At 39.8% G+C, this 24,476-nt stretch overlaps 9 protein-coding genes across 10 annotated transcripts; 7 read left to right on the forward strand and 2 right to left on the reverse strand.

The window, feature by feature from the left end:
• The first annotated feature begins 269 nt into the window (after nucleotides 1-269).
• On the forward strand, nucleotides 270-12,511 carry LOC137585112 (broad-complex core protein isoforms 1/2/3/4/5). 2 transcript variants are annotated; one of them, XM_068300765.1, is made up of 3 exons: nucleotides 270-1,065; nucleotides 7,021-7,950; nucleotides 8,976-10,220. In XM_068300765.1, exons 1-3 carry the CDS (start codon nucleotides 861-863, stop codon nucleotides 9,986-9,988), a joined length of 2,148 nt encoding a protein of 715 aa, XP_068156866.1. In that variant the 5' UTR covers nucleotides 270-860; the 3' UTR covers nucleotides 9,989-10,220. The 2 variants fall into 2 exon arrangements, with proteins under 2 accessions (XP_068156866.1, XP_068156867.1); XM_068300766.1 differs by lacking the exon at nucleotides 8,976-10,220 and adding an exon at nucleotides 11,201-12,511 and having other exon boundaries at nucleotides 274-1,065.
• Rpn7 (regulatory particle non-ATPase 7) lies at nucleotides 12,308-13,791 on the reverse strand. The gene has a single exon (XM_068300768.1). It carries the CDS (start codon nucleotides 13,695-13,697, stop codon nucleotides 12,528-12,530), a length of 1,170 nt encoding a protein of 389 aa, XP_068156869.1. The 5' UTR covers nucleotides 13,698-13,791; the 3' UTR covers nucleotides 12,308-12,527.
• An 85-nt stretch (nucleotides 13,792-13,876) lies between these two features.
• On the forward strand, nucleotides 13,877-16,625 carry AP-2mu (adaptor protein complex 2, mu subunit). Its single transcript, XM_068300767.1, has 3 exons — nucleotides 13,877-14,196; nucleotides 14,259-14,697; nucleotides 14,757-16,625. The coding sequence occupies exons 1-3, from the start codon at nucleotides 14,020-14,022 to the stop codon at nucleotides 15,452-15,454; spliced, it is 1,314 nt and encodes a 437-aa protein (XP_068156868.1). The 5' UTR covers nucleotides 13,877-14,019; the 3' UTR covers nucleotides 15,455-16,625.
• Nucleotides 16,507-17,169, forward strand: LOC137583926 (protein D3-like). Its single transcript, XM_068299121.1, has 2 exons — nucleotides 16,507-16,967; nucleotides 17,028-17,169. Exons 1-2 carry the CDS (start codon nucleotides 16,507-16,509, stop codon nucleotides 17,167-17,169), a joined length of 603 nt encoding a protein of 200 aa, XP_068155222.1.
• Nucleotides 17,170-17,748: 579 nt separating this feature from the next.
• Nucleotides 17,749-18,714, forward strand: LOC137585117 (protein D3-like). Its single transcript, XM_068300770.1, has 2 exons — nucleotides 17,749-18,478; nucleotides 18,532-18,714. The coding sequence occupies exons 1-2, from the start codon at nucleotides 18,069-18,071 to the stop codon at nucleotides 18,668-18,670; spliced, it is 549 nt and encodes a 182-aa protein (XP_068156871.1). The 5' UTR covers nucleotides 17,749-18,068; the 3' UTR covers nucleotides 18,671-18,714.
• A 126-nt stretch (nucleotides 18,715-18,840) lies between these two features.
• Nucleotides 18,841-19,532, forward strand: LOC137585118 (protein D3-like). The gene is made up of 2 exons (XM_068300772.1): nucleotides 18,841-19,276; nucleotides 19,340-19,532. Exons 1-2 carry the CDS (start codon nucleotides 18,882-18,884, stop codon nucleotides 19,473-19,475), a joined length of 531 nt encoding a protein of 176 aa, XP_068156873.1. The 5' UTR covers nucleotides 18,841-18,881; the 3' UTR covers nucleotides 19,476-19,532.
• LOC137585116 (valacyclovir hydrolase) lies at nucleotides 19,499-20,602 on the reverse strand. The gene has a single exon (XM_068300769.1). The coding sequence runs from the start codon at nucleotides 20,397-20,399 to the stop codon at nucleotides 19,557-19,559; it is 843 nt and encodes a 280-aa protein (XP_068156870.1). The 5' UTR covers nucleotides 20,400-20,602; the 3' UTR covers nucleotides 19,499-19,556.
• Nucleotides 20,603-22,098: 1,496 nt separating this feature from the next.
• LOC137583927 (phosphatidylethanolamine-binding protein homolog F40A3.3-like) lies at nucleotides 22,099-22,675 on the forward strand. Its single transcript, XM_068299122.1, has 2 exons — nucleotides 22,099-22,481; nucleotides 22,540-22,675. Exons 1-2 carry the CDS (start codon nucleotides 22,099-22,101, stop codon nucleotides 22,673-22,675), a joined length of 519 nt encoding a protein of 172 aa, XP_068155223.1.
• Nucleotides 22,676-23,001: 326 nt separating this feature from the next.
• Nucleotides 23,002-24,016, forward strand: LOC137584980 (protein D3-like). Its single transcript, XM_068300596.1, has 2 exons — nucleotides 23,002-23,419; nucleotides 23,478-24,016. The coding sequence occupies exons 1-2, from the start codon at nucleotides 23,025-23,027 to the stop codon at nucleotides 23,623-23,625; spliced, it is 543 nt and encodes a 180-aa protein (XP_068156697.1). The 5' UTR covers nucleotides 23,002-23,024; the 3' UTR covers nucleotides 23,626-24,016.
• Nucleotides 24,017-24,476: the final 460 nt, after the last annotated feature.

A 24,476-nucleotide genomic window follows, 5' to 3' on the forward strand; every position in this document is an offset into this window, starting at 1 on the left:
AAACAATTTTGGCTGAACGGGAAAAAAGTCAACTTCCTGGCAAAAATAAAAATTTTGAAACCAAATTTATTTTGTGATTTTTAAATTTGTAGCTGATACCGCCAAAGGAATAATTGCAATAGATGGCGCCAGTGAGTGAATCAGCTGTTGCCGTTTCCATCTCGTTCTTCTGCGCATGATCTCTCCCCAACTTTTTTCTCTCTCTCTCTCGCGCTCTGCACTTATCACTCTTGCTCTTTCCTACATGCACACAAACAAACACACACACACACACACTACTCAACAAATGCCGGAACGTAAACAGCGTCTCGCTCTGCCATTTCACGCTTTCTGATAAAAATGTTTTTAAATCAGAAAAGTGTTAATTAAAGCCAAAATCACAATCAATGTGCTTCTGAACGCTGACGGTATGAGATCGTGAGTAAAGTGAGCGCGCGTAAACATCGATTAGCTAGAAGTTAATCCCGAAATTTTAAAATCAAGACACATAGTGGGAGCGAGAGCCAGTGCGAGCGAGCGAGCGAGAGAGAGCGAGTGTGTGTGTGCTGCGAGAGAATAAAAAGTTTGCATATTTTTTGTGTTTATTTCTACATTCTACTTGGCCAAGTTGTGAATGTCAGCCGCAAAGTGAACGAGCCAAGAAATCACGGCCCAAAAGCGAATAAACAAGAATCATTAACCAAAAAAAAAAAACAACTATACAACACACCAAAAAGCGCTAAAGAAGAAGAAGAAGCAGAAGCTTAACTTAAACGAAAAGTGCCTCTCAATAGGAACGAAAGAAACATTTTGTCGACAATTCTCCACCAGCAAAAGGGCTCCAGGCTGGACAAAAACTGACGCCCGCCGACGACATCGTCATGGATGATGAGTTCAAGCTTTGTTGGAAGAATTTCCAGGACAATATTGCCAGCGGCTTTCAAAATCTCTACGATCGTGGAGATCTGGTGGATGTGACCCTAGCCTGTGATGGCAAACTGCTGCAAGCCCACAAAATTGTCCTGGCCATATGCAGTCCATACTTTCAGGAGATCTTTACGACGAATCCCTGCCAGCATCCAATAAGTAAGTTTTGTTTCCCTTGCCCCAACGCATACACACACACAAACACACATTCACATACAATATTTATGGTTTTTCTTATTTTATCATCGATAAAGCTCCATTTGGTCTGCTGTCTGCGTTTATCTAAACCCCCCACGTCAGTCAGTCAGTCTGTTGCTTCGTCAACGTTGTCAAAACCTGACTCTGATATAAATCAACTATTTTTTCTGTATTAAATTCCATGACACATTCAACAGTTATCATCATCAACTCCTCCGCCTCCAGTTCAGAACAAAACAAAAAGTAGCACGTGTACAGGGTGACTACCTCTCTCTGCTCTACTCTACTCTAGTCTTGTGTCCCACCACACGGTCTAATAAAACAATTTCGCTTGTCATAAATCTAAAGACAAATAATATCGGCAGCAGCAGCATGCAGAAGGCAGAAGCAAATGCAACAAACTAGGCCTGATAATCCTCCTGTGAGTGTTCATGGTGGTGGTCTTTGGTAGGTCGCCACGTTGTCTCCTTCTCTTGGCAGAGACCAGAACCCATCATCAAGTATTTACACAAGCCACGCATATGCACTACATACGTATGTATATCGGTTGATAAGGTCCAAGCCGTGCAGCTCCTCAACCACTTCAGTTGCTGACCTCATCAAATGTACTTCAAATGCCTCACAAACTCAACCTACATATCGATTCCATGGACTCTGGAATTGGGCATGGATATGATATCGCTAGCTAGCTAGCTAACCGGGTCCGTCCATGTTCGACACGGAATAGGTTGCTGCTGCACGGTGGCTTTATCAGATCATAGGGGCATAATAAAAAAAAAAAAAAAAAAAATGTTTTATCTTTCAAGTAGCAGCCAGAAAAGGTGCTACCTACCAACAATTGTTGTTGTTGCTGCTGCTGCTGCTGCTGCTGTAGTACAACAAGCGTTATTTCCAAAGATAAAGAATATTAATATACCCTATAAATAATGGCTTGGGGGGAAGTTATTTGAAAATAAACCAACAATCATCAAGGTGCTAAACAACAAGCCAAATGGTGTTAGTTATTGTTGTTATTGCTGCCGTTGTTACACTTCTAACACACAACACACACACACACAATGGTCGAAAAAAAAAAATATTTTATCTTTTTATCGCGTTTAACAATCATTTATTACCCAACTGAGCAAGCCGAGTCCCCATTCTCCACTCAAACCACTTGAAGACTTTTTATATATTTTCTGTTGTTGATTAGGAATATAAGTTCGAACAACACCCACCCACCCATCCACCAACCTCACTCTAGGCCACCACATTGATCGAGCAGACAAGCACATGCTAATCCTCTAAATATTATCTATCTGAATTTCATTTAAGTTTTTATTATTGGCATAAACAATAGCCAATTGGACATCGACATTAATATTTTTTTTTTTTTTATCAGCCTTGCGTTTAGTGCCTAGCCACTTTACTTTTGGGGTGTATCATTTTATTTTTTTAATCGTAAAATAAGATTTTGAACTTATTATTGTTTTTCCAGCTAGATAACACACTCAGACACAGCCCCATAGAGAATTGGCCAAGCAACTAACTAGCCAGCCTAATGTTAGTTATATTCTCCCCGCTCCTCCGTCTCTGGCCAGGCCATCTGTTCCTCAAGTGCTCTCCCGTGCGATCGAAATTGCTTGATATAAGAAGCCAGTCGCCATAAACGATTTTGTTTTACGTAGATAATATAATATCGTTTGGCTTCGACTAGTCGTAAATATCAAATCCCAATGCTATATATAATACATATGTATATACATTTATGTACATACATATATATATTATGGCAGCTTTTCAAAGTGCCCCAAAGAGACGCTATATAAATCTTACATCGGGGCGGAGTGGGGCGGATACTATTGAACACGCAGCACTTAGTATGTAGTTGACTTCATTAGGGCCCTATATAAAGAATTAAATAGCTTTGACCTTTTCTGGACTTGCAAATCGGTATATTGGGCCATTGTTTCTATCGAAATTATATAATTATTTAAGGTTTCGCCAATGTGCAATAGAAAAATTGCATAAATATTTAGAAATCGACATGAGTAAATCCAAACGCTGTGTTTGTCGATCAAATTTGAGTCTTGAACTCTTCTAAAATTTAAGGAAATACAATCATCAATAGCTGAATTGGTTTCAATTTTTAACACATAGACAAGTATTATTGTTAATTTTATAGTCTCTTTCAAGATTGATAAAATTCAAACTTGAGACAATTGAAACTGTTTTTGATTCCTTATAGTTATAACATGTTAATTGCTTTCTTATGTCATTATGGATTCGGAGATAGTATCTTGATCATAGAAGGGAAAATATTAATTAGATGACAATCTTATTCAAAATTAGCAGCAAGTGCAGTGATTGAATAATCAGATTCTGAAAAAATTATGTGGCATTGAAAATGATATTATGTTTCGTTAACATTACAAAATATGTACAAGAAGTGTTCTCATCTAATCAACATTCACAAAAGACAAAAAAAAACTAATTATAAATTAGGTTTTTTAAGTGGATCCTATTGAAATTTCTTTAAAGATTTAAAAGTTGATCTTAAATAGAAGCAATTTCAAGAAATTGTATAGATATTTTGTATTTTATATTTCCCGTCGCAAAAAATATCTAACAATTTTATCAAATTGTACCATTTTTCAAAAAGAGTTTATAGTTTTCTTAATATTAAAAATGTGACAAGTTTGCAATATATATTTAAATAAAACTAATCTTGCATCTTGTTGTTGGTCAAAAGGAACACACAGTTATGAACTAACATATGTACATATAAATTCCATTTTCTTACAAACTTTTTTTGCTTAAAAGTATTGATACTTGACATGCGTTAAATTAAGATCCAAAGGTCTCTGCAAGGTCTTTAAATAAATAATTGAAATACATTTAAAAACAAACAAGATCGAGTTGTCCAAACCATTTCTAATACCATTCCGCCGATGACTCCTGATTGACTGACTCTGTATTAGATGATATGGGTTACGTCGTGCCCAGAAGCCAAGTTTATAATCGTATCATATAATATCAGACTTTGAGCATATGAATTATACTTGAAATGTTATACATTTCTTGTTGTTGTTGCTTTTTTTATTGCCTTTTGTGTTGACAAATAGTAATTTATGATACGAAATGCTAGTAGCAACAAATAGATTTAGTTATCGGCTACGGCTAATCCCTTTGGCTAATACGCGAAAAATGTACCAAAATGATTGTGGGTGACATTTAAAATTCTCTGTATATCGATCGGCTTGGTGTAAGGAATGGAAATAATTCCAAAAGGAACTACATAATGTATGGTTTGGCATTGTTTAGAGCTGTTGTGGGTTGTGGCCATTTGGATGAGTTGTTCTTGCAGTTGTTGTAGGTACTTTTTTATCAGGTTGTACTACTACCACTATGACTCTTTGACTACTCGGCTATTATGGCGTTTTACAGATAACAAATATTTATGAATGTTCCAAACGACGACTGCGACGACATTGTCAAAACGCGGCAAACCACTCGACTTGAATGTTAGGCGACGGAAGAGAGTAGGACAAAAAAGAAACCTATTGGCGTTCTGATTCGATAAACATTTATCATAATCATAAGCTAAAATTGTTTTCGAAATCGATCGACTGCAATGCGATTGGTGGAAATGTCTACGAATGGGGCGTGTTCTTTGTTTAAATGGGTGTAGCAAACTAGAAGTAGGAGGAAGGAATAGTTTATGCAGTAAATCAAAAGATATGACTACAAAGAGCAGCCCCCCTCCACCGATAATCATCGTCGTTGTCATTCTTACACTGTCCACTGAAGATAGCTTTAGCTATAACTTTTTAATGGTGTTGCTGATCTATTTCTACTGAACTCTGATATCAGTAAAGATCATTCTGGGTCAGATGAGCTCGTCAAAAACAACAAATAAACCCCATAAAAATTCCTCTGGCACATATTTAAGCAAATGCCAAGCTATCGATGAGGCATCCATTGACAAAGGCACACATTTAAAAATGATGCTCGAATTGTACTTTTTTCGGTGACAGTCTTATCAGCAGTCACGGATTTATCACATTTTCCATGAACTTTAGACAAAAGTTTATCTATGTAAACAGGCCACAAGATGCTTATTGCTCTCCCCTGCTCATCGATTGGATGGGGTGGAGGAAGAGGAGGAGGAGGAGGACGGTGGGTGATGTTTATAGAAAGATCCCTTTGTCTGGATGATAGGAATAAAGAGCAATCGATACACAGAACGACGAAGAGAAGTATCTGTTTCTGTATTTTGATTGCAAACTCATGCTGTACAAATATTATATTTAATTTGAGACCTATGAGTTAACATTTATCGCTGATAACCGACGGAGCGGGGGCATCGAAAAAAAATATATAAACTATAAAATAAATACATTTATGAAATGTATGTACAATTGAATATGTTCCTCTGGTCATATCAATGACATGTACTCGTAAAGAGAGATAGATAGAGAGAGAGGAAGAGAGAAAGCCAGAAGGGTATTATCATGCAAAAGGCTAATGAAGATCGGGGTTAAAACAAAGTCTTACGTATATATAAACGCATGTACGCTAGCATATATGTACATATGTACATACATAACTGCCCGGATTTGATCTTTTCAAATACAAATATATACGGAATGATACGGCAAAGTCGACATCAGAATAGATAGATAGGCATTCACGGAGATGGCAACGTTTGTACGGTCAGATTAAGCAACAGTTCGACAGTCTGATCGTCGACTTAATCACACACACACACACACACACACACACACACACACAAACATACACATGCATAAAAATATATAGTAGACATATATATAAAATTGTTATTGAGAACAAGTGATAATATTGTTTTTAACTAGATGTTGATGCTGCCTAGCACTGTGGAAAAAAATCAGTCGAAATTTAAATAAATTAGTTTAAGGAGAAGAGATTTGATTTTGGTTTTGTATTTTTAAAGAGATATAGGTTTTAAGTGACAAGTTTTTCAACACAATATATTTTTGGCTTATTGTTGGTTAAATGATCTTTAGTTTCAAGTTCCTAGATAAAAGTTTAATAAAATATGCTTTGATTAGATTTTAGATTATGGATTTCAACAAGTATTAATTAATTCATTTTATAGTCATTGATTAGATTTAGTTGGATTTATTAATTTTAGCATATATTTAGTGAATTTATAATCAATCTAATCGAAATGAAAATCTGTCACGAAAATGCTTTGTAGATTAATTCATTAGACTTTTGAAAAATTGTTTTCTTTTCTAATGTTCAACTTGATTTAACTTCAGAAATATGATATTATTGAGAAGTTCTAAACATATAATAAACATTTTTCTATTGATTTTAAGTAGATTCAGATTGTTAGACTTTTCTCGCAGTGTTTGGTAAGGTTATTTTTTATTTGTTTCGTTTGGTCAATTTGTGGATTGAGGTTCAACAAAAATATTAAAATGTGATTTTAGGGCACTGTCCGGTTATGGAGAGGGAATCAATTGCCGGACAGCCACCAGAAGCCAGAGCCCTGAACACGCCGATGATATGTCATGCTACTTATTTTATAATTATTGCTGCTGCTGCTGCTGGCTGTTGTTGAGTTTATATTTAAGTTTTCAGATTTCTTATCGTAGCTGTTTTTATGTATTGATTTAGTATTTGAACGTTTCGATGATAACATCTCCACTATGAATGTGACCTCCTTTCGTATTGATGTTTTTGTCGTAGTCGTCGTCGTCGTCGACGTCGTCTCTCAGGCAAATAGACAAACATTTCTGTGTGTAATACACGGTGTTGGGGCAATTACAAAGTACTAAGAATGGTCGGAGGGGGACGGAGGATGGGGAAGAGTTTCAGACTTAAACTATAAACAACTTGCTAATAGCTTGATTTTGTTGTTCTTCTATTTGCTTCTCATATTTTTAGTTATACTCAAAGATGTCAGCTTTAATATTATGTGCGAATTGCTGGAGTTTATGTATCAAGGCGTAGTCAATGTTAAGCACACGGAATTGCAGTCATTTATGAAAATTGGCCAATTGCTGCAAATCAAAGGATTAGCCACGAATTCTACATCCCCGCCAGGTTCTAGTTCATCAGAGAAATCTACTAGTCAAGGTACTCAACCGGATGATGCCGTAAATAACAACAACAACAACGGCAGCATTAGTAAAACGGATGCCACCGATCCAAGTGAATCGAAGCTGGCACCAAGTACGCCAAGTAATTCACGTGCAACTTCACCTGGTGGTAGTAGCAGCACCCGAATTGCCAACAATGATTCCAATCATTTATATAGCCTGAGCAAGAGATCTCTACCATCTGATTTTAATAGCGATTCGCTATCAATTTGCTCACGTAAGCAACTGCGTCGTTCCCTAACCAACGATCACGGCAATGAGGGCAGCGATAATGCGGATACAGCCAGCATGGACAATAATCCTCTGAATGCTGAAGAGTTCTTCCTGCCACCCATTCCACATATATCAATGGTTGAGCCACGCTACGATTTGGGTCTGAAACGTGAAACGGAAATGCACCACGGCCCGCCATCAGCGGCGGGTGGCGGAAGTTCGGGCCCCGCCGCATCATCCGGCAGCACTGCAGTGATTACTCCGTCTCTACGTAATCCATTTGGACCAAATTTCAATCTGGACTACAATTTCTACAAGGCCAATAACAATAACAGCAGCAATAACAACGGAGGTCCTGGAAGCAGCTCGAGCAATGCCAGTGGAAGCATTAGCAGTGGCAATGGCAATGGCTCGGGCGGACTCAACACCGAATATCCAAATGACCTATATATGCCCAATGATTACACCAAGAATTTTGCCAATCACATGGATATTCCGCCAAGTAGGTGTCAATTGTTGTCATTTTCAATTCATCAGAAATATAATTTTTACTATAAATGTTTCATTGTTGCATGTAGCTTGGGCTTTCATTTCTGTCAAACTTTTATTTTTTGTTTATCTCATTTGCATATTCATTTCAATAACTCACACACACACACATTCACATAGAAGACCAAGAAATCAAAAATTTAAAGTATGTCTTAGATACTAATCACATTAAGTCGTCACTTTTTTTGGGCCAGAGATGGAAACCGACTAAAGGAAATTTGGAAATCCTGTGTTAAAATGTCCCGAATTGTTTGAAAAATAACTATTTGTAGAGTGTTTTAGAAACTGTCGACTCGTCCTTTCTTGGGAGAGGAGCAAATGAAAAAAATTTGTCTCCTGTGATTAGATCTGTCATTGTATAAAATAGAATATTTGAAAAACAAGCGCAAACTTATTACTGAACCTATAGTAAAATATTAGGAAACAGACAATTGTCAAACGTAACATTTTAATTTTGGTTTTGACTTTGCATAAACCTTCGATTAGATAAGCAAAGTTCCTTGTATTTAAGTTTCCCTTTCGGCATATGCAAATCGAAGACCTCTAATTGGTATAAAATTAATTCAGAATACTTTTTTTTTCGATATAATTGCATTTGCATCAGAACACCTTTTTTTTTTTAAATCGCATGATATATGTATCTATAAACGCCGATATATGTACATTTAATTTGACATTTGCTTGAAATGCATGCTTGGGATGGGCGAGGGGTTTCCATCTCTGGCGATGAGGGGCTGCGGCTTTGGGATTGTATGCACGAGAAACCACAAAACGCCACCACACACACCATTCGCCACTGCCCAAACCACCCACCCCACCCCACTCCACCACTTGATCCTTTTTGAGTTTTTAGCCACAATCTCTCTCTCTTTGTAAATAACATCCGTTATTAAGTGCAATTAATAAGTGCACCAAAAAGACATTTGCCCCCCAAACTAATGTTCCATTTGTTTGTTGCGGACGCGGATGCGGATGCAGACGGCAGCAATATGGTGATGCTGTCGACAACCTCACTTCTGCATGGCAATTGTGTGTTCAATCGGAATAACACGGTGGCCACCCAGCAGGGCATGAAGACCTACTGGCTATGTAAGTCGTATCGGATAAGCATGTGCCGAGCCCGCTGCATAACCCATCTCGGGCGTATAATATCCGCCACTGGCGTTCACAATCACACGCCTCATATGCGTGGCGGACAAGCGGCGGCAGCGGCAGGAGGATCTTCAGCAGCCACCTCAGCAGCAGGCAGTGGAGGAGTGGGAGCAAGCCCCATAACAGTTAGCTTAGCCACCAATCCCAATGTGTCACAGGCGCCGTGTTATACCATTGCCGCCGATGCCAATCACCTTGGGCCTGACTTGACATCGGGCAGTCGCTTAAGTGGTGTGGGAGGCAACATATTTGCCCATCAAACTGCACCAATTCCGCCACCGCCTCCGCCTTCAGCACCGCTTCATCATCACCTGCCGCAGTCGCTGCCCAATTTGGTAGTGCAGCATCATCCGGCATCGCATATGGAGCAACATGGACCGCCAACCAGCCTAATGCACAATCCCAATCTGATGCATTTACCGATGCAGCCCCACCATCAGCACCAGCATCCGCACCACCAGCAGCAGCATTCGCCACATAACCACCATGCCGCAAGTGGGGCAGGACCATCGCCATCTCAACATCATCTAGAATTGTCATCAGATCCGTCTGTTCTCCTATCCCCGGCCCATATGCAGCAGCCGAGTCCACAGTCAACCAGAAGCACCTCGCTGCATGCCCAGGAGTCGCCTTTGGGAATGAAGAGTCCATCAGCCCAGCAGCAGTCATCCGCAGCTTCTGTGGATGACCAACAGCAGCAGCAGCAACAACATGTAGATATAAATGCGAATGGCGACGGATCAGCGGAGAGTTCTTCGGCGACGGCGCATGTCATTGACTCCATAACCATATCGCCCAGTAGCAGGCATGGGCATAGTTTCAAAATGGAGAACATGTAAAGCCGTTTATCCCCTCCATTCATCTAGAGCGTAAGCAGGAGTAATTTATTGCGGCTGGAGCCGATTAGTTAGCACCTTTTGAAGTAGTTGAAATTGAATGCGCCAACAAATTCAATTTGATTTACGTGTTTTCCATTGTATATACTTATGTATACTTACTTATGTCTCTGTATATGAGTAATTGATAAACTAATGTTAATAATTGATAAACCGAACGAAATACTGAAACTAATGGAGATTTTCATACATCAAATATTGGGGTTAATACCGACGCTATGAAATTGGTCCTTAAAAATCATTATAACCCAAAAATAACACCAAACGAGTATCACAAAAACAAAAAATACTTTTTTAATATCAGAACAAAATGGTGTAACAATCCTATTAACAAATTACTAATTTCCAACTCCAAAATTAACATGAAACGATATAGATACTTTTATTCTAAAGAATTGTTTTGGTAATTTTTAATTTACTTAATTAGTTAACATTATATAGATTACTGTCGTCCGATTCAAAGCAACCTATACTTAGAGCCATATAGAACCAATTTTTAGTTAAAACTTGACTTAAAAGATATGCAGAGTTTTTAGGAATTTGTAAGTTCATTTCTACAATTATAAAAGAGAATTTATTATAAATTCCAAAGGGTGGGGAAGCAACCAAGGCTTGTTCATTAATTTTCGAAAGTTTGTTAAGTTATAAACCTGTACGATTTGGGTGATAGGAGTAGGAGAATTAAGGAAGTGAAGATGATCTAGATTTACTAGTTTATGTGTGGCGAATGGAAAGAGTCAGAAAGTATTTACCTCATTAGGAAAGGAGCTGATTTCATAGCGTCTTTTGGGTATATGTATGTTCTAGTTTAAACTGGTTATATAATTAAGTGGCCGTCCTTCCACTAACCACCCCACAATCTCAGGTAAGTGGAAATAAAAGATTTCTGCATGAACCGAAACATTTTACATACAGACATATTTACCTACATAGATACCAACATAATTTATGCAACTTGTAATTGGGCTCATTCGTGTACGTCCTGACATCGAACAAAACATCTAACACATTCAGGAAACTCACCACACACACACACATTCACAAACACACACACACACACAGAAACAAAAACCGTCCTAGTGAAACAGATGGAGATCTAGAGATCTCTATTCCTCATTCGTTTGCCAATCGTTTTACATATATATTGTATTATAGTCGCACCCGGCGAACATTGGTTCCAAGGCAAACTGGAGTTTATGCTTAGTCAGCGGGGCAAACCGCTGCTGGTTCACGATGGACACACATTCGGTATACAATATGTGCGCAAGGACAAGAAATATTGGCAATGCAATCTATCACGGAAATTCAATTGCAAGGCTCGTGTAACGACCACGGATACGGGTGAGATAATTGTGACCAATAACGAGCACTGCCATACGGAGATACGTCAGCATCTGCGAAAGGATTACCAGCGCAATAAAGTGATGATGAATGCCCTAATCAATTTGAGTACATCACGTTTTCCCGATCTGCGACGACATAATCTATCCGGGCTTGGGGTATTGCCCACCATGTTGCCCAGTGCCCTGACTCAGGGCCATCCGCCCATGGATGAGGTGGTCATGCAAAATCTGCATGAGCTGGCCAAAGCCACGGCGGAAGCAAGTCAGCAGCATCATCTTCAACAACAGCAACAACAGCGGGCGGCTCATGAGGCAGCACTTAAACAGGACATGGATGAGCCATTGGACTGCGGCATGCGCAGCTCTAGTGCCCAATTGGAGGATATGGCACGCACCCTAATGGCCAACAGCAGCAGGGTGGCTGAGAACTTGGATAATGCCGCTGCCAATGATCTGACCAAAGAAGATGCCTGGAAAGGCAAAAATGAGGGGGGCGGTGTTCAGCATTAGAATTTAGGAACCTATGCTCTGGCTGGATACTCTTCTTGCCAAGCTTGAGATTTTTTTAGTTAACCAAATGACAGATTAAGTACAAAACAAAGAAAAGCAAAACCAAAACAAAAACTGCAGGCAATAATACTCAAATACATTAAAAGACAAAAAAAAAAAAAAAACATACCACAAGCTACATTCGGCTCACCGAATGTTATATACCCTTGCAATGCTGATAAAGGGGAATTAAACCGCTATAATTGGTTGCTTTAAGATCTAGTTAAGTGAAAGAGAAGATTTTTTATAAAGCCCTCTCCTCCACCCTTAGTTTAAATTTTAAAATTAATGGATGTTTCCTTAACTTGCAAGGGTAGAAAGAAAAGAAGTTGGCCTGTGGGGTCCACCAAAAAATAACAATTCCAAAGAATTTAGTTGTAAACAACGTACAGTTTATTTAGCGAATTTTTTCCAGCAAGACAATGACAATGAATTTTCCAATTGTTTTTCCTCTGTTTTTCTCTCTTTATATTTTCTTTATTTTTTACATATATACCTGCTACTGTTAGTGGTGTGTATATTGTGTGTATAATAAGAGTTGAAATCCTTTTTAAATAAATTTCTTGTTTACAAATTAACTTGGCTTATATTTAAATATTAATGACGCGACTCAATTTCTGTATGCGATTGAGCAGAAGATCACCCTGCTTGATGGTTGCTTGGTATTGCCAGTTCTTGTTATCTGGACGATTTGTCTCCACAATTCCACCAACACGGTCCACCTTGGCATGCAGTCGCCCAGCGGCAATGAAACGGGCCAATTCCTGATCGATATAATCGACGGTTACGCCAAAGGATTCGGCCATATATTGAAGGGTAAGCGAACGATAGGATTCGAGGAGCTGAGTGTAGCCCAGAATGCGCATTTCCCGAACATAGTAGCGATAATGCGGATGGATGAGATAGTCACAGCGCAGCTGTTTCTCCACACCAGCCAGATGGACATAGAAGTTCTCATATTGGCAATTGTAGAGGGAGAAGAGGAACTGCTTTACATCGGGCAAACCATGCAAAACCTCTTGAATTTCCGAGCCCTTGATAACCTTGTCGCGTAGTTCATTGCGGGGCAAAGCAATCATGCTCACGTAGACCGTGTAGCGTACAAATGTGGGGTAGTCCATCAGCTCATATGAGGTAAAGGTGCTTACAGTGTCTAGGAAGAAGGTAGCTGCAGCCTTGAAATCACGCACAGCCACCGAATAGACACCCTGATAGACCTTGAGGCGATTGCGACGATCCCAGTCGCCGCCTTCTTCGATCAAATACTTTGCCTTGTCAATATTACGTGTGATTAGATCGTGGTCCAGGTAGAAGAGACCCATGCGGATCAAATGAAAAACTATGTCCAGGCGATGACCCAATGATACTGTCTTCTCGTATGTCTTGCGGAAGGCCGTTTCGGCTGCCGATTTGTCGCCAATTCGGCACAGATATTCCGATTTCTTTAAGTTCGCCTCACGCACCTCCATCTCACCAAGATTTTTTTCCGCATCTTCAATGGCTGCATCGAGCTGCTGGATTTCCAAACGATTATTCTCCTTCATGCGGGACAGCAGTTCTTTGTCAATGGGCCAATTGAACTCCGTGCAGACGTGCTCGTACCAGGGAGCCATGTTATCAGCCTTGATAGCATCCAGTAGTTTTCCCTTGAGAACTGCATCCTGTTTGTATTCGGGTAGCGTGAGCAGGAATTTTGTCTGTGCGAGCTCCAAGTTGGGGTTCTTCTCCAGGCCCTGCTCTTCCAGATTTTCAGCTGGCATTTTGTTTTATGACGAATTGACAGATTTTATTTTAATAAACGAAACAACAACGAAATTTGTCAAAGCCGCAATGTCATCTAGTGACCAGTTTTTCCAGCGATTGTTGGCATTGCCAGATCGTCGGCAGAAAAATAGTGGGACTTTGTGCTATCGATAACACTTCTCATCTCTAAGCGAAAGCAGTGTGCCCAAATTAGAGGAAAAGGGGAGTGAAATTGATTGATTTTCTGATAAAGATTTTTCTCGCTTTTGCTTCGTGGGTGCGAGTTTCCTTGGCTTAAGCTTTTCCAAAGTAATCCTACAGCAGCAGACATCGCACAAAATGATTGGTGGTTTGTTTGTCTACAACCACAAGGGTGAGGTCCTTATCTCGCGCGTCTACCGTGACGATATCGGACGCAATGCTGTGGACGCCTTCCGGGTCAACGTCATCCATGCCCGTCAGCAAGTGCGATCCCCAGTAACGAATATAGCTCGGACCAGCTTTTTTCACATCAAGGTAGAGTAGTGCTAATAGTTTTCATCCTCCACCCTCCCTTATCCACTTTTGATCCTTTGTAGCGTGCCAACATTTGGCTGGCCGCTGTAACCAAGCAGAACGTCAATGCTGCCATGGTCTTTGAGTTCTTGCTGAAGATTATCGAAGTGATGCAGTCGTATTTCGGTAAGATCTCCGAGGAAAACATTAAAAATAACTTTGTGCTTATCTACGAACTGCTGGATGAGATTCTGGACTTTGGGTACCCGCAAAATACCGATTCAGGCACCCTTAAGACCTTCATCACACAACAGGGTATTAAGTCGGCCACCAAGGAAGAGCAAATGCAGATAACCTCTCAGGTGACTGGTCAGATTGGTTGGCGACGCGAGGGCATCAAATACAGACGGAATGAGCTGTTCCTTGATGTTCTCGAGTATGTCAATTTGCTGATGAGTCCCCAGGGTCAGGTGCTGTCGGCTCATGTGGCTGGCAAAGTCGTCATGAAGTCGTATCTGTCAGGTAATCCAAATCAATATATAAATGAAGTTGACCTAGACTAATCTTTATGTGCTTGTCAGGCATGCCCGAGTGTAAGTTCGGTATCAACGACAAAATCGTTATGGAATCCAAAGGCCGCGGTCTTTCGGGCAATTCGGAGGCGGAAACCTCACGTTCCGGCAAGCCAGTAGTCGTTATTGATGATTGCCAATTCCATCAATGCGTCAAACTCAGTAAATTCGAAACGGAGCATTCCATTAGCTTCATACCGCCGGACGGTGAATTCGAACTGATGCGATATCGCACCACAAAAGATATTTCATTGCCATTCCGTGTTATACCACTGGTCCGCGAGGTGGGCCGCACCAAGATGGAGGTTAAAGTGGTGCTCAAATCCAACTTTAAGCCATCGCTATTGGGCCAGAAGATTGAGGTAAAAATCCCTACGCCATTGAACACCTCGGGTGTGCAATTGATTTGTCTCAAAGGCAAGGCCAAGTACAAAGCCTCAGAAAATGCCATTGTATGGAAAATCAAACGCATGGCAGGCATGAAGGAGACACAATTGTCGGCTGAAATTGAACTGCTGGAAACGGACACAAAGAAGAAATGGACACGGCCACCGATCTCGATGAACTTTGAGGTGCCATTTGCACCATCTGGCTTCAAGGTGCGTTACTTGAAGGTATTTGAGCCAAAACTAAATTACTCAGATCACGATGTGGTCAAGTGGGTGCGCTACATTGGACGCAGTGGTCTCTATGAGACGCGCTGTTAAATGAAGCAAAAACGGAACGGAGTGGAATAGAGTTGAATTTAACAAACTAAAAAATTAACTATTGAAATACGTGTAATTGCCAGCCCAAATTGGTATTTCCTCAATCAAATTGAATATGTAAATGTCAATGATGTATTCCAGTGGGGTGGCACAACCACCACTTACACTGTGCAGCAAAAGTATACTTGAAATTTTGAGATCTTGAGATGTAAGTTTCAAAAGACAACAATTCAACAACAATAATTATTATATATATATTTTATTTCGAAAATGATTGTTATTACCACCTTTGTTAGGTTCTCTCTGCGGTTTTGTTGTTATAATACTATAATTACATATATTGGCATTCCTTAAATTAATAGATAAAATCAAGAAATTAACGTAAAAAGTTCGTTAAAAATCAAATGTAACTCTGAATAGATTTTTGGACATTATCATCATGAAAATATGAAATGATTTTAATACTTGTAACACAGTGTAAGTGAAGCAACCTCATCTCGCTCGCTCTCTCTCTCCTTTACACATAGCCACAGGGTCAAATAACTTCGCAACAAAGAAGATAACTCACAGAATTGAATTAGTATAAATTATTGTAAATCTTTTGCGGGATATCTTCAATTTACTCCACTAGGCAACATCGAGTTTTTGTTTTTAACTAATTGTAAACTATTTTGTTTCTATTTTATGCGCCCTCCCCAAATGCTTCTCAAATCTCGCACTCACGTTTTCACAACTCTTTAAATATTATTTTGTCGTATTAATCCTATTATATACCATACATATATACCTATTATATACATAAATATATATACATACATATATAATTTTCTGTGCAAAGAACAAAGATCCAACTAAACGTATTTAGTAGACCAAAACCTGTCTGTCATTGCGATAACTATTGATATTCAAGTGTTAATAATATTCGAATTGTTTAATAAATAGCATGATAAATAAATATAAATAACGGATGCAGTAGTCTATAAGAAATAGTTATCGGCCAACACTTGGTCCAGCCAAACATGTTTCATTCAGCTCTAATACCATTGATTGTCATGACTGCTTCGGCTTTGGCAAATAGCTTGCCAACTACGAATCAAAATCTAAGCTCTGTTTGGCTTGATAGTGGGCTTGTGCCGTCGATTGTAGATGCTGCTCCTTTGCAAAAACTCAATATACACTTTTCCTCGGGAGTCGATGTTGATCTGGGCAATGAATTAACACCCACTCAGGTTAAGGATAAGCCTGAAGTAAGCTGGCCAATTGAAAAAGATAATAGGAGTTTGTATACCCTGCTAATGATTGATCCAGATGCCCCAAGTCGTGCGGAACCCACATATGCTCAAGTCTTTCACTGGTGCATAGTCAATGTGCCTGGAAATAATGTAACAGCTGGGCAAATTGTGGCTGATTATATGAGTTCCGGTCCACCGCAAGATACGGGTTTGCATCGCTATACATTTTTGATCTTTAAACAAGCATTTAGTATTATCACGGATCAATTTATAGCCAGCAAGTAAGTCAATTAAACAGTCTAGTTTCTATAAAATTCTAACACATTTTCCCTTTTTTACAGCTCTCGTTTTGGCCGAACTCATTTCGATGCCCGTCAGTTTATTACAAAGTTCAGTTTGGGCCAACCTGTAGCTGGTAATTTTTATCTGGCTGCCTATGATGACTATGTGCCCATAAGAAATGCCGGAATTGTAGACTGGTAATAGATAATAAAGTGCATACATATAAATATTGAATGTATAGTATATTCTTTATATCCCAATGATTGATATACGGTAGTGTTAATTTGTTGAGCACTCACACAGTGAGTGAGTGTGTGTGTACGTGTGTGTATTGTGTGGCAGTAAATACAGTGGTTTAAAATTTGTACTATTTTTACGCGGAAAAACATTCTCTATTTAGGCTAAAGCCTGTATTAAATACTCGTTAGTTCTTGAATATATTTAATATCTAAGACATTTCTCTAAAACTACTTGATCCTATACATTGCTTATTGCTTTAAAGTTTAAACATAAAGCAAAGCTTGTTTTTAATTTTGAAAAATTTTGAATTTCAGGTATTTAAAAGAACACTTCTTAGGAAGTTTCAAGATATGAATGAAAATTCTCTTATATGAATGAAAATTTCCTTTAAATTGAGTTGAAAGGTCACACAATTGAATCCAAAGTTAAATGGCGCTTCTGTGGCCATAGAATAAGCTTTCGAGCCAATGTAAACGTTCATGTGTGAACTACATAAGCTCCATTTTTTCCACGTTTGGGTTATCTCTCAAACAGGTAGTAAAGTTTTTGATTTCTCATTGTGGTTAGTCTGCTATCTGCTATCGGCACTCGGGACAGACAAAGTTTTTTTCTTTGAATCAAAGTTCAAACTGATTCATATTATATTAAGAAAACAAAAAAATTAATATTTATAGCAGTTGCCATTGCCAAGTAACCTTGACAGCTTTTTCCCTAGATATTAATTAATTGGAATTGGAAATTTTAATATTGGACAAGCCATATGAACTGAAGCTTTTTATTTTTATCAGAGGGAGGATTTTGATTACCATTTTCGATAAGAAAAGGTGGAGTCATACATTTTAATTTTCGAACCAACCAAAATGAATGACCTAGTGCCCGATGTTGTTGATGTGGTGCCCGCTGGCATATTACAAGTTATATATCCCGGATCTCTGGCAGTGAATTTGGGAAAGGAGCTGACACCCACCCAGGTGAAAGATAAACCAACAGTGACGTGGGAAAGACTAGTGGGTGAGAATGAGGATGTGAGCAATCAATACTATACTCTGCTTATGGTCGACCCGGATGCACCTAGCCGTAGTGAACCGAGATATCGTGAAATTTTGCATTGGGCTAGAATTAATATTCCAGCCGATGCTCCCAAAGAAGGCCAAGTCCTGGCCGAATATGTAGGTTCAGGACCACCGAAAGGGTCTGGGTTGCATCGCTATATATTTCTATTGTATCAGCAAGGAGGAAAAATTCACGATTCACTATATATAGGAAAAACGTAAGTGGATTTCAAATTGGAATACACAAATAAAATAAACTGTCTTTTTGCAGCATTCGTGAGGGTCGACTGAATTTTAGCGCCAGGAAATTCGCGGAGAAACATCGACTGGGAGCGCCGATTGCAGCCAACTTTTACGTGGCCCAGTATGATGACTATGTACCGATCCGTAATAAAGAGTTCACTGGCTAGATTATGATCACTCATGCTTTTTTGTCAATAAATTGAAATTCACGCCACTAGCGCTATCATCCTACCCACCTTTATCTAGCGGAGCTTATATATTTCCCGAAATGTGCACACAACTAAACTGATTAGACAACCAGCCCGAGAGGGCCGATATAAAGCAAACGGTTTCTTCCCGTCCGTCAGAGTCAGTGCGTTAACGCTAGAGTGAATAGACATGGACACCGCCGGAATTATTCCCGATATTATCGATGTCAAGCCCGCCGCTAAGGCTACGGTTTCATATCCCTCTGGAGCTCAGGTTGAGTTGGGCAAGGAATTGACTCCCACACAGGTTAAGGATCAGCCCACAGTTACCTGGGAAGCCGACGCCGGATCTCTGTACACTCTTCTCTTGGTTGATCCCGATGCACCCAGCCGTGCCGATCCCAAATTGCGTGAGATTTTGCACTGGGCTGTGATCAATATTCCCGGCAATAAGGTAGCCGATGGTCAGGTTTTGGCCGAATACGTTGGTGCTGGTCCAGCTGAGGGTACTGGTCTGCATCGTTATGTGTTTTTGGTGTTCAAGCAGAATGACAAAATTACCACTGACAAGTTCATTTCCAAGACGTGAGTGCTTTATGTCTGCAGAATCTTCTGATCATTATTTGACCAACAATTTATGCTTTGCAGAACCCGTGAGGGACGCGTCAGTGTCAAGGCCCGCGACTACATTGCCAAGTACAGCTTTGGTGGTCCCGTTGCCGGTAACTTCTTCCAAGCCCAATACGATGACTATGTGCCCACTCTGCGTGCCCAGGTTCAATAAACGGCAATGCAGAACTAAAATGATTATGCAGTAATAAATTTAATATTTATATCGTAACCTATGACTGTTTCCCTGTCAGATTCATTTGGCCTTATCATTGAAAAAGTCCGCCACTAGTTTATTAAACTCCTCGGCATAACGTAAATGTATATTGTGTTTGCCCTCGGGGAATTCGTGATAGCTTGCCTGAGTTAGACGCTCTCTCAGCCATGGAATATGTTCGGCAGCTATCATGGGATCCTTCTTGCCATGTAAAATAAACGTGGGCGCCTTGACCTGTTCGACTTCGGAGCGACAAAAGTCTCCTGCTCGCTGATCGTAAAACGCAGTAGCAGCGTCTACCCATTCCGCCCATAACTGGGCGAAACGTTCCACGCCATAGACCTGTTCCATGGGCTCTCGCATACGTGGTGACCATTTGGCTACATCACGAATATTCCTAAGAGCCTTCACTTCGTCGGCATTCAGATATGCGCCCGCTCCCCAAATGGCCAACTTCTCCACGGTCTCAGGATACCGTCCAGCTACTATGAGAGCTGTAATTCCGCCATCACTCCAACCGAGTATGGAGAATTTGGGTCGATTAAGGGTTTTCATCAAGTCAACCGCCGCCTGAGCATCATTGCGAAAGAACTCCAAACCGAACTCGCGCTTGGGAGGCACAGATTTGCCATAACCCGGTGGATCCCAGGCTATGATTGTGTGCTCGGGCAAGAGTTTGGGCAGCTGTTCGATTTGTGGCCTAAAGTCGGTCCAGGCTGAGCCCAAAGCACCGGGCATTAGCAACAGACTGCGTGGTCCGTTGCCACTTTCCACAATATGCAAGTCAACGCCGGTTCCCGGCACTTGCACTTTGCGCTCTGTGTGGGCGGAGCGGGCCATGAGGAGGTGCAGCCGTTGTCCAAATCTCAGACGACCGAGCATTCTGATTATATAAGATGGAGAGGTGGAAATGCAAGTGGATCTCAAGTGCCAAGAGCAACAAACTTGCCCAGTCACCAGTTGAATTTTTTGAGTACTCTTCACTGCATTCGACACGTTTGTTGGTTTATTTGAAAAATCTTCCTAGTTTGTTGTATTGATCCCCTTGTAAGTGGCTACTGATAAGCTTTGATAAGCTTACGAACCTCTTCGCGTGCCAAGAGTTGCCGAATTCACTAAAGAAAGATCTTTTGTCAAATGTAGATAAGGATAAAACTAAGAAAATCATTAAGCTTAAAATTAAACAATTACAGTCAGAAGCATTTCATTCAATCGGCAATCGACTTTCTATCGAAAGCTTTGAAACGAACGTTACATTTAAATTTAAAATTGCCCAGAAGTTGTTTATCTATCAATTGTTATAAACAATGAAAATATATAATTGATAAAAAAGCTTTTAACTAGAATTCACTTGTCATTGTCATAGAGCCTTTAAAATCACCAATTAAATAATTGCCAGGGACGAAGCTAGTTTACTATTATCGTAAATTATTTGATCATCTTAAATGGGGAATATGGAATGCTTCATAAACTTTAGTAAAATTGTGTCAATATTGAAGAAAATTCGATTGTATAGACTACAAAAGGACCATTAATTATTTTAAAATAAGTTTGCTCTTAAAAGATCAAAGTTTTCCATAACAATTGTGCAAGGGTGTCAAAGGCTAACAATTATTGCAAATAATTTACTTGTTAAATCCTAAATTCTTATCTAAAGAAATTACAAGTATGCGCAGTTGCACGTACTTGATTAAACCATCATCAGTTGATATAGAGCGGACCATTGAGTTTACCCGGAGAGTCAGTTTGTTAATGGAAGAGATCATTGACACAATTAATATCAAGCAATTATGCCATTCGGATAGGTATGAAGTTTAATCAATTAGCTGTTATAGTTCTGCCGCTGAGCTCTGCCACAGCTCAGAAGTAAGAAAACGTTTCTATTGCTACATACACAAACGCAAAACCAAACAAAATAGGATTGTATGCGTATCGCTCACTTGTACAATGGCTTATCTGCCATTAATAACGCATACGCACGGTGTGCCAGCTGAAGTAACAACCAGGACCGTCGCCAGGGTTTGGCAGATAAAGAGGTTGCTTCAGGCGCCGTGAAGGGTGGGGCACACAAAAACCGAGGTTAGGGCTTTTTAATCACTTTTATTAAGAAGCTAGAATTATTTTCAGAATATGTTATTATCATGGTATAAGCAATTGCTGTCTGTTTTGACCTTTTGCTCCAGTGTAGACGAAAAAATATTGAAATTTTAGAGCGAGGTCAAACTATTAAGTTCGTTTTAATTTGGTTATTTTCGGTTATAATGACCAAAGAGGGTGGTGTACTAACCTCGGCATAGCCGAAGATAGCTTCTTTGATAGTTAAACTAATGCAACAGATTTGAGCCATAAACGCGATAAGTGTCTGAAACTTCCACACAAAAAAAATAAAACTTAATGTGAGAATTGTGACAAAATCCAAATGTCATAGTTGATTGCCAAAAGTCATTTTTCGCTTAGACTCGATTGGACTCGTATCAGGAGACATTGCACTTGATTAACCCACATTCGGTTCATATAAAACAAAGTCATTTTTAGTGACAGATATTCAGTGGAGCATAGAACCTGCAAAAAGAACACAAACATGGATAAAATCGATTTCATCGACGTAAAGCCTTCAGCTAAGGCCACCATTTCGTATCCCTCTGGAGTTGAGGTGGATTTGGGCAAAGAGTTGACTCCCACTCAGGTTAAGGATCAGCCAACAGTTACATGGCAAGCTGATGCCGGCTCCCTGTACACTCTTCTGTTGCTTAATCCTGCTCCTCCAGTCCGAGAAGAACTAAAGTCCAAGGAGCTATTGCACTGGGCTGTGATCAATATTCCCGGCAATAAGGTGGCCGATGGTCAAGTTTTGGCTGAATATGTTGGATCAGCTGCCCCAGAGGGTCTTGGCCTGTTTCGTTATGTGTTTCTGGTGTTCAAGCAGACTGAAAAAATCAACACTGATGAATTATTGCCCAAAGGGTGAGCATCTTATGCTTAGTATTAGGTTGAGTGTTTAACTAAACGTCCCGCCTTGCAGAGTCCGGGATGCCCGCCGCGTTATCAAAACTCGTGACTACATTGCAAAGTATAATTTGGGTGCTCCAGTCGCCGCAAATTTTTTTGAAGCTCAATACGATGATTATGTTCCCATTCTCCAAGCCCAGTTGAAGTAAGATTTGAACACTATCCCCTGAACCATATTCTGTTTCAATTTCACAGATGAACTAAGAAATTTAAATAAAGAATTACAAATTTTAACTAATATAACAAATCTAACCCATGAGTGCCTTAAACTTCTACAAAAGATTCAAACTAAGTGATAAAATTGTGACAACAACTAAAAGTTTTAATGGGCGTATCGCAATCACAAATAATTCGCCAAAAGTAATTTTCCCCTTCACTTTCGGTCGTTCTTATCAGGAGGTATTATAGCTGATTAAATCACATTCTGACGATATAAAACCGAGTCATTGTTATTGCGGGAAAGTCAGTAGCGCCAAACAGTTGTAGCCGAACACAAACATGGACACCGCTGGAATTATTCCCGACATTATCGACGTCAAGCCCGCCGCTAAGGCCACAATTAAATATCCCTCTGGAGTTGAGGTTGATCTGGGCAAGGAATTGACTCCCACACAGGTAAAGGATCAACCCACAGTTACCTGGGATGCCGACGCTGGTTCACTGTACACTCTTCTGATGGTTGATCCCGATGCACCCAGCCGTGCCGATCCCAAATTGCGTGAGATTTTGCACTGGGCTGTGATCAATATTCCCGGCAATACGGTGGCCGATGGTCAGGTTTTGGCTGAATATATTGGATCAGGTGCTCCACAGGGTAGCGGCTTGCATCGTTATGTATTCCTGGTGTTCAAGCAGAACGAAAAAATTGTCACTGACAAATTCATATCGAAAACGTAAGTGCTTAAAACATGTTTTTGGAATGATTCTTTGACCAAAACACTTTCTCTGTAGCACACGGGAGCCCCGAATTAATGTTAAAACTCGTGATTACATTGCAAAGTATAATTTTGGCGCTCCTGTCGCTGGAAACTTCTTTGAAGCTCAATACGATGATTATGTTCCTAAACTCCATGCTCAGTTTAAGAAGGATGGACAATGAATGATCCACGCAGTTTTATTTACATCAGCATACATTGCACACATAGATCACAAATAAGTATGTCATTCACTTCTATAAAGAAATTATCAACAAAACAACCAAACAATTTTTGAATACGCTATCTCCGGTCATGATACCTTATCAGAGGCACTGACTTTGGTTTGGCCTTTTGCCATTAGATAAGACAACATAACGCAACACCAATTGTTCGACTGTGGATTACCTATTAGTCAGTCGAATCTAAAAATAGCAAAAAACATATGCCACATTCATAATTTCTATGAATAATTCTATTATAACCAAATGCCATCATGACCATGCGCTTTTGTTGTCATTGTTACTCCAAATTTGATAGGTTTCTTTTGAAATAAAAGTTCGTCGTGTTATCTAATTAACAGGTGTGCTCCATTCTCATCATTAGAGCTACCATTGCTTACTCATATACCGATCAAGTGGTACCAGGCAAGCAACTGAGGAAAAGGATCAACCTATTGCTCATAGAATGCTGATGTATCCTAAGTGTATTGGAAGTTGACAGATTTTGAGCATTGTTTAAAGCAATTACTATATACTTTAATATCAGGAACCTGTTACTGGGGTATTGACATCAACCGAATTGTCAATTGTATGATGGCATTTAAAGAGAAATAATCTCCATCCAGTTAACACATACAAACATAAAGGATATAAAATTCATTCGATATATTCCAGCTATCGATCAAAACTGATTGCAGTAATTGGTGGCAAAAGCTTTCTAGCAACCGTTACAATTTTCATCATCCTTGTACTCTCTACCATTTCGATTGCATTGTGTCCTTCGAGTGCACACGTGTTGGCATTTGTGGTTTGCC

Source organism: Drosophila tropicalis, unplaced genomic scaffold (genome assembly GCF_018151085.1).
Source record: "Drosophila tropicalis isolate 14030-0801.00 unplaced genomic scaffold, ASM1815108v1 contig_878, whole genome shotgun sequence".
Taxonomy (NCBI): Eukaryota; Metazoa; Arthropoda; class Insecta; order Diptera; family Drosophilidae; genus Drosophila; species Drosophila tropicalis.